This window comes from Brassica napus, chromosome C5 (assembly GCF_020379485.1).
Source record: "Brassica napus cultivar Da-Ae chromosome C5, Da-Ae, whole genome shotgun sequence".
NCBI lineage: Eukaryota > Viridiplantae > Streptophyta > Magnoliopsida > Brassicales > Brassicaceae > Brassica > Brassica napus.
Window position 1 is genome coordinate 37,558,249 of NC_063448.1, and position 9,634 is coordinate 37,567,882.

General features: G+C 31.5%; 1 protein-coding gene across 1 annotated transcript; it reads right to left on the bottom strand.

Annotated features, from left to right (window-relative positions):
• Positions 1–241: 241 nt before the first annotated feature.
• LOC106363915 (protein BREVIS RADIX) lies at positions 242–7,031 on the bottom strand. The gene is made up of 7 exons (XM_013803576.3): positions 6,416–7,031; positions 5,749–5,861; positions 3,224–3,371; positions 2,393–2,784; positions 2,119–2,248; positions 1,728–2,041; positions 242–455 (listed from the first exon to the last, which is right to left on the bottom strand). Exons 3-7 carry the CDS (start codon positions 3,335–3,337, stop codon positions 377–379), a joined length of 1,029 nt encoding a protein of 342 aa, XP_013659030.1. The 5' UTR covers positions 3,338–3,371; positions 5,749–5,861; positions 6,416–7,031; the 3' UTR covers positions 242–376.
• Between the last annotated feature and the right edge of the window lie 2,603 nt (positions 7,032–9,634).

Consider the following 9,634-nt stretch of genomic DNA (forward strand, 5'->3'; position numbering starts at 1 on the left):
GTTAATTTACCATATTGTATAAAATTCTATTTTATTTTAGGAAAAAACATTATTTTTGATGTTTGACATTTTGAAAATAATAATTGGAATAATTTGACATATTATGACATATTATAATTGTGGTTTAAAATCTTACGTGGACGCTCTCCTCAACCATTATATAGTATAGATTCAGAATTTTGTCTGTTAGGTTTTAACTGATTATGATGGTTGTATGTATATATTTAGCTTAATGATCGATGATGATTGATTTATGTATAGATATTAAGCCAAGATAAAACAAGATAACCAAAATGTGTATAGCTGTATTGTTGTGTGCTGGAGATTAACTAATTTTTTAATTAAAGATTATGAAAACCCTCATATTTCTCTGTTACTAGAGGTATTGGGTTTGTATTCTCTCTCTGTTCTGCTCCCACCACGTCTTTGCATGCACTTCCCCAAATCGTTCCCGGCTGTTGATTAAACCAAAAAACAAACATTAGTAACGGTATCAATATGATGATGAAATTCAAAATGTCTTACAACATCTCTTTGGTCACCGATATTATAATCCGGAAACCAAACTAATCAAAGGATTTTAAGTACTAAACTAGATTTGGACCCGCACAATCGTGCGGGTATTAATTTTCATGTCTATATATTTAAATGTTTATATATAATTATTTTAAATATAACAATTTGATAGTTTTCGTGCTATAAGTTAATTGATTATTTCAAATCATCACATATATTTGCTATTTTTATATTATATATATTTTAAAATTATTTTTTATTTAATTATTATGATCCTGATCATTAATTTAAAGCGCTAGATTTTTTTTATCAATATTTTTTTATGTTTATTCATTTAAGATAATAACTATATATATATATATATAAGTTTAAAATAAGTTAATTTTATACATGAATTATCTAATTTACTAATGTTAACTCGTTCTACCAACATATTATATTTCTAGCATAAATTTTTAATGCTTGTGAAATAAAATATATTAATTTATCAGTTTAAAATAATTTTATCATATTTAGTTAAATACAATGTTTTATTTTAAAATGATAAATATAACTATAAAATAGGAAAATTTGATATAATTTTTTTCATTTTATAAAAAATAACGGAGTATATATATATATATATATATATATCTATTACTGTATAATAACATTAATTTCATTACTAATTACAAAATTAGTGAAAATATTTATATACAATTTTTGATAATTAAGATATTGTTATAATGTTTTTCAACACATTTGTTAAGAAAATTAAATATATTTATATTTATATTTTAAATTAAAAGATATCAAATTATAGTATGATTTAAGTAGTTAAAAGATTATATATTAGCATTAAGGAAATACATTTAATAAAAAATTTAAATGATGATCCAAATAAAAATATCACACATGAATAAATGTGAGTTTGTTAACCAATCCGAATTTTTAGGAGTCGATGTTATATTAGGAATGATATATTATTAATCCATATTATTAGTAATAAATGAATGATAACTGATTTCTAGTGAGAGTCCATTTCTTAAAAAAATCACACATGAATCAAGGTTGTGACTTATGTTTTAATATATAAGATAACCAATTCAAATTGCTGAAAATCTTGTGAATGTTTCATACTTTAAGGTAACAGGGATCCTGAACCATGAGCCAGGGTAATCAGAGGGTTTAAACGATTGATCCTAAATGCTTAGCTTAGATGTTTGTTATACCTGAATCTGACACGACGTAACTCTCTAGTCCCATCTGCTAACTGTCTGATAGTAATGTAAACGCCTGGCTCATCCTCTTCAATCCACTCAGCCTGCATTTCACTAGCATTGCTCATGGACGGTGCCTCATCTCTCGAGGAAGTGGTGGTTCGTGATGCATCCATCAGAGGTCCTCCATTGTGACCATAGTTGCTAGAGCCACCATAGAAATGATGCGGCACATTAACTCCTGGAGGTCTGAAGTTGTGTCTTGGTGTCCAGTCTTTGCTCTCTCTCGCTGATTCCATCTTTGAGTAAGTTGAATCTCTCTGTGACTGAAAAAAAATAAACAAGACACGATTCAGTAAAGGTTCTTGTCTGGAGGAGAGAGCTTTCGGAATGTGTTTTTTACCTGGTCCTCGGATCTTGCAGGAGTTTGAAGAGCTTGGCGGTTAAATCTCTGTACATTGTAAAGCTCAACGACTTTTTCATAGTTCTCACCCCACCACCGTTGAGCTTGCCACTTGTCGAAAATCTCTCGGCTTTCAAAACAAGACACAAGTAATGGTTAGTTTTCAAAACAAGACACAAAACAGGACATGCAGGTTCTGTTTTAGTCGCCACCTACTGATCTATAAAAAACTTAAAGATCACACACAGAGGTTGTTCTGAGTAGTTCAATTTACCTAAAGCGGATCCGCTTAAGATCATTTCCTCCGGTGGGAAGCGATGCGAATGTGATATGGACACCTGGTTCTACTTGAGCCATCCATTCTTTAGGCCCTTCCTCATCTAGTACCACATCACAAGACTGAGCAGATATAGATTCCCGATCGTTTCCATAGACTGAAGTGAACTTTGCTTCTGATCGTCTGGCTGGATGGTGAGAGGAGTTTGTGAAGTCCCAAGCAGGAGTTGAGCCGGCACTTCCACCCATGTAAGGGTACGGAACACCATCAGAAGCGTTGTCATAATCTGGGAACGGTCGGTGTCCTTTCTTCATGGGGCTCGTAGTGGAACCAGTGCATGGCTTGCATTGTTTATAGGCACCAGAGAATTTTATAGCCATATCTTTAATCTGCATAACACAAGTTACCCAAAACACACACATTTTAAAACGCAATGATGTTGAATACAACAGTTTTACTACCATTATATGTAGTTTCAGGCTTTTAATCATGACTAAATGCGCCAAGAGAAGTATATATTTAGCCAAAAGAAGTAAAAAGAAGATTAATATGATCATTCTTTAAAGAGCATCGACGAGATCTAACATGATTAAAATTATATTCAAAAAACTACTTCATTGGCAAATATTAACCAAAGCATTAATCTGCCACTATACTCTCAAGAAATTATATAACTTTCAATGTGGATTTTCCGTACTTGTTTGACTTTCTTTTTTTTTGGATAAATAAACACTGACATAATCTATTAAAAAGAGATTGGTGAAAGATTCCAACAAGCAAGTACAAGGATCAACAACGAAAGAAGATATTCATAGATAGAAATGAGACCTGTGTGGTTAGGCTTTTGACGGCTTCTTTAGTATTGGGAGTGGTGCCTCCACGTGCTCCATTACCGACTTCCTCACCTCCGTCTGCTTTCGTACAAGCTATGCAACTAAACATCTTTTGTGTTCTCTCTTTGTTTGCCTTTTCAGCCCTACAAAATCGTATAAAACAGAGTCTACTTAAAATAAAGACCACACAACGAAACCTCAATGAATAATACTATACAAACCAAAACAAAATCATTACAAAACCCAAAGTAGAGACAACTAAACAATAACGAGATCCACAATCTGAAATCAAACACGGTATATATAGCTTGTGTAATCAGAGTACACATTTAATTTATTGAAATATAAAATAATAATAATAGGAAATGATGAAATGGTCCTACAATAGTAGTAACAGACAAACATTAGTTACAAGTTGGAATAGAAGAGGAATTCGGATGCCGATTTGTCGTTCTATCTAACGCAAACACAGCACAAAAGGATAAAATTTGTGACGTATCTCTCTTCTGGTTAGAAAACAACTACTCAAAAGAAATAGAAACTTGATTTGGTTTAGTTTAACTTACAAACAAAAGCTTAAATATTTTAAAGAGCAACCCATTTCATACCAAAAATAATAAAGAGGAAAAACAGTAACCTCGGAGATTTACACACTTAACTGGAATCAAATAATTTAACTTATAAGAAGCAAAGCTTAAATATTTCAAGAACTAAACCCATTTTTTATTTTTTTATTTTTTTATTTTTTTTTACAACTAAACCCATTTCTGTTCATACCAAAGATATCATGAAACTGAAAAAAAAAAACAGTAAACTCGGAGATTTTTTTTTAATCTCTGAAGCAAAGAACACTAACTGAAATTAATAAAATAATATAATCTTTTACGGAGGTTCATTATATTTAATTCGATGATCTTTGATAGAGACAAAAAGTGTTGAAAGATATTTAAACTACAATTTTTCAAAAAAAAAAAAAATATTTAAACTACAAGTTACACTTCTCTTTTTTAAAAGAAAGAAATAGAACTTGGGGATTAGAGGATAGGACCCCAGTGAGGGAAAAAAAATTTGTATGTTCTGAAAAATGATTTAAAATAGACTCTTTACTTTAAATTTGAAGTAAACAAGGTCTACGGCTATACAAGCTCTAAGAAGCTCGGTAGTGAACCCGGTTTAACCAAACCATCTAATGAAATTTCTTGTGTTACAAAAAAAAACTCTTTACTTTAAATTAATTTACGAGTAAAATAGTCCATTTTAAAAGCAACCATAATAGAGACAAAATTTTCTTCTTTGTACTTTAAAGAGTGTTTGTGAGGTATAAAAATGGTATACATAAATGCTTTTGTTTGCAGCAAAGAGCCCATCCCTCAACTAACACATATAAACGGAGATGAAAGAATAAAACCTTTTTTTTTTGCAGTAGCCGAAAGTCCTGACATTAAAAAAGAATTTTTATTGGGTTCACCCCCACCAACCAATAGAAAGTTGTCATTTTAGATCTAGTATCTTTTAATTAAGGAAACAAAATAACTTGCCAAATTATATTATGTTTTTAAAATAAAAAATAAAAAATTAAATAAATAAAAATAACAATAGTTCTAAAAAAATATTATTTAAAAAAAATATTTATTTTTAAGATTTAGAGTTTAGTGTTTAAGATTTATAATTTAGAATTTATCCAAATGTTTAGTGTTTTTCCAAGGGTTTAGGGTTTACGGTTTAGGGTTTACCCAAGGGTTTAAGGTTTTTCCAACGGTTTAGGGTTTAGGATTAGAGTTTAGGGTTTAGTGTTTTGTTGACAACATGTTTAGTATTTTTCCAAGGGTTTAGGGGTTTACCCAAGGATTTAGGGTTTACCCAAGGATTTAGGGTTTACCCAAGGATTTAGGTTTATGATTTGAGTTTAGGGTTTAGTATTAGAGTTTAGGGTTAGTGTTTTGTTGACAACATTATTTTTTTTTAATTCGTTTTTTATATATTATTTTTATTTATTTTTAAACTTTATTTTGAAAAGATAATATAATTTAGCAAGTTATTTGGTTTCCTTAATTAAAAGATACTAGATTTAAAATGACAATTTTCTATTGGTTGGTGAAAGGTTCACCCTAGGAGGTGAACCCAAGAATAACTCATTAAAAAATAAATAAAAAAATACTACTACTAACTTAACAAAGAATCAAATAATATGTTCTGATCATTAATGGAATAACTGGAAAAAGAATTATATTGAATGTATTAAACAATAGAATGGAATCTTGACGGTCACGTGTAAGGAAAAAGAAAAAGAGTTTGGTTTCTATTTTAGGGTTGTGTGTGATGATGGACCAATCTAAAGCGTGTCGAGAGATGAAAGCTACATATATGAATCTGTATTCAGAATACAAACGATCACGAATTACGAAGAATGGGGTTTTTTTATTATGAAAAGCAAAGGCAAGAATAACTGATACAAAAAGCCATTATTATAGACATTGAATTTTTGATTTGATTTGAATGGATTTTAGTAGATTTACTGACCTTTGTTTCGATATCTGCGTGTTTGCTTAGAGAGCGCTGCTGCTTTTATTTCCTCTTTAAGGTTTACTCTATTGTGATAGCCGGCACGAGTGGGGTTTGCTCTGTGTCTAAGCCTACATATAGACCATCAATGGTTGCACAACATTAGCAACCGTAATAAATGTGAGTAAAAGGACGAGCCAATTGATGATGGTGACTTTAGCTTTTTAATGGCAAGAGAGAAAAAGTTGGCGTATTCTTCTTCTTTCTTTCTTTAAACTAAAAGTTAGGAAACAATAAATACAGGGAAGCTTTTGAAACGAACAAGAAACGTAAGATTTTCCTGGAAAGATTTAAGAAAAATCTGTTTGAATATTTAGGAATCGGACACTAGAGATATCTTTTGGAAACTTATTATGCTATTTAATCCCCCAAAAAATAATAGAGACGAGTGACGAATCGATTCTGTCAAAATCAAATCAATCAAATGACAGAGTAGGTGCAACAATGTAACAGTTCAAGGCACCTTGCAATGAAAAAAGAAAACTAAGTGAATCTTTTCCCGAGAAAAAATAGTTTGAAAAGATCGATCGAAAAAAAAAACGAGTGATAAATCTCTGTTTGCTTTCTCAATCGTTTCTACAGAAGCGAAAGTACGAAAACACAAGCAACGAATCTCCCTACTGACCTGAAATGTCTGCTTCGTAGCGAAACAGAATCAGATTCTCAATATAAATCTTCACACTCACGAAGCAATACAACTCAATGCGAACAGATAATTTTCTTCAAGAACAGGACGACAAGTTCGGGTTATCGGGTCACCCGAGAACTGAAACGGAGCTCTGATATTTTGTTTTGTATGTCGAAGAGAAAGAGAGAGCAGACAAGTGCTCCTCTGTGTACGTATTTATACGTGGAGGAAAGTGAAGGTTTTAACGGCGTTAAGTCTTCATTTATTTAAAAGAAAAACACAGTCGGTTTTCTTAACGGAGAGCTCTTTGGTATGCGGTGACACTTGGTCGAGTTAAGAGACGGCAGCGAGGGCCCATGTTGTCTTACAGTGGCTTACGTGTGCTGGAACTTGATTACTTGGCTATTTATCACTCGTTCATGAAACCGGGTCGGGTTATGGTTACGATATACTTACTTGACATGCCAAGCGAACGGTCGCATCACTATTCGCTTTGTGTAGGTTCGTTTTTAAATTTAATTTAATATATATTACATTACTACTCTTTTTTTTTTATAAAAAAACAAAATATTATATACATGTAACATTTGTATCATCATTTTGTCTTGTTACAGATGTGATGATCATGTGTGATAAAAAAAAAAAATTGTTTAGGCCTTCTAATACTACATGAGTAAAGAAAAAAGTATTGGCTGAGAAGAGAACATATCATTTTATGGCTGAAACTTGAAATATACAAGTTAGAAATAGCTCAGGGATTATAGTGTTCGTATATATATATTATTAAGCAAGTATAGTATAGTACTCCGTTTGTTTCAAAATAGTTTCAAAATAGTTGATGTTTTGAACGAAGACACAAAAATTAAGATATTTACATTTTTTTAAGTAAGATTAAAAATATAAAATAAATCTAATCTAGCCAATCATAAAAAATATTATAAAACATCATTGGTCACACGGTTTTCAATAAACTTTAAACTAATTAAAAAATATCAAACATCATGTATTTTGAAACATCAATAACTCTTCAAAACATCATCTATTATGAAACGGAGGAAGTATTATATTGTAAATGCGTATAGTTGAAGTTTTTCTTAGCTAGTGTCATTATCAAAGATTAATGTTTGCATGGTGGATAGAACTTGAAGTATGGGATACATACAGCTATGCTATTTGCTTCACACGTGACATGTTTGTTTGTCATGTACGTTTCTCTTGCACATTCCTCATTCTCCGACCAAATATTTGTTGTCTATTTTGTTTTTACTTGCATATGTAAGCAGAGCCGGCCCGTGGGTTCAGTTCTGGGTTGATAAAATGTAGCCAGTCGTGATGGTTCATTCTGTGCACAAACTATATGAAGATATGTGTCTTCAAATTTCGCTAAACATTACAACAATTAACATAGGAATCATAAACTTGAACTGATCCGAGTCTTTGAAATATATGAAAAAGCACAGACACAGTGTATAGTTCTAATCAAAATGAAAATGAAAGTTTTAATCAAAATGATAATATGTATATAGTTCTTGTCATCCAAGTTCGAACTCATAGGTAAGATTCAATAAAAAAAATGTAAAAGCATGATGAACAAGCTGCTTGACTTTACTTAGTCCTGTTGTTCATCGATCTTTTCCTTTTGAGAAAACACAATTGTAGAAACGAATTACTCGAGTCCGATAAAGATGGTTAACTAAAACACACACTTTTAATTATAAAAATTACTAAATAAACGTAGGCATTAGAAGATCCGTCTCCAAAGTCACATAGGTTGATGATATTGTAACGTTGATTCGTGGTTAAGTAATAGGGACATTACACATATGTCTTCTCCGTATTATTTAATATTTTCCTCATACATATTTTGTAAGTTATTCATTTTCGAGTAATTAAAACAAACAATATGAGAACGGGAATACTTGAATTCAAGTTTGAAGTCCAAGTTATGAAACTAGTGCAAGAGTGGATTTTTAAGTTTCGGATGTATATATTTTTCATATATTTAATTTGTTTTTTGCTAAAAGAAATATTGTACTAAATGACAAAATGCAATAAACATTTACTTGAATTTACTCCAGCACGGCAGCACTATACAAACTATTGGAATTGTTTTCTGTTTAAACATCCAGTACTAAAGGCGTGTCAAACAGTTTTTTTTGTTTACTCTAAAACATTGAAAACTCTGAGGTTGCATAAAATTAAGCACTAAGATTATGTGCAACATGTTCGACGATTCTATACTTTCTTGAAAAGAAATAAAATCAGACAAATATAAAATGTATCTCTTTAACCCAAAACGTGGGGGCCTTGGGGGTGGGAACTTAGCTTTTATATATTCCTGGGGCTACCCTGTCTTTAAGCAAAGAATGCTTCGAACTGAGGGACAACAAAACTCCAAATAACTATCCAGGAAGTACATATGACGATATTATATGAAAATAAGAAGAAATTTGCATGCAGTTTTACGTTTAAAACATATTGTAATTTTAAACAATAAATGTTCAAATATTTTTACAAAAAACTAACTTCAAGAGTCTAGTTCAAAACAATAATCATGATTTCGCTATTATTAAAAAAATTAAAATACTGTGGAAGTAAAAGTTTAAAAAAAAAACTAAATATGTTTTGTGGTTTTAGTAAAAGAAAAAACATATTTGTGGTATCTTAAGGTATGATAACACAATGATCAATAGTGGCTCAATCGTTTTATATTGAAAATTTATCTTGTAAAAAGAATTGCATCAATTTATACGAAGCACTGCACTGGAAAAGCCTATCAGCCTTACATGCAGAGATGGAAGGACTCATATGGGCGATGTCCTGTTTACAAGAGTTGCAGTACATTGTGATTCATATCGAGACAGACTGTTTCGACCTGGTGGACATGATTGCTAACCCTACTGACTGGCCGACCTTTGACTCCGAGTTAGTTTCCTTCCGACTTCTACGAGCTGGCTTCTTGAATTTCAGTATCGGCCGTATACCGAAGACAAGAAATTCTCGTGCAGATTCTCTCGCCAAGGAGGCAAGATGTAGCGGTGTTCTCTTTTCCCATATAGATCAGACCCAGCCGGACAGAACGTCTCTTCGGAACGACTCAAATCCGACTACCACTTGATCTTAGAAGATGGGCGTCGACAAAAAAAAAAAAAATATGAAGCACTGCACTACGTACAGTTGAAACAAAAATGGGCTATACAAAAATATATTTTTATG

Bases quoted from the DNA above. Each gene is read 5' to 3' on its own strand.
- LOC106363915 (XM_013803576.3), bottom strand. From the start codon at position 3,337: ATGTTTAGTTGCATAGCTTGTACGAAAGCAGACGGAGGTGAGGAAGTC. The intron at 2,785-3,223 runs GTCTCATTTCTA...TGTGTTATGCAG, and splicing joins TCAAAAGCCTAACCACACAG to ATTAAAGATATGGCTATAAA. The intron at 2,042-2,118 runs GTAAAAAACACA...ATTTTTTTTCAG, and splicing joins CTGCAAGATCCGAGGACCAG to TCACAGAGAGATTCAACTTA.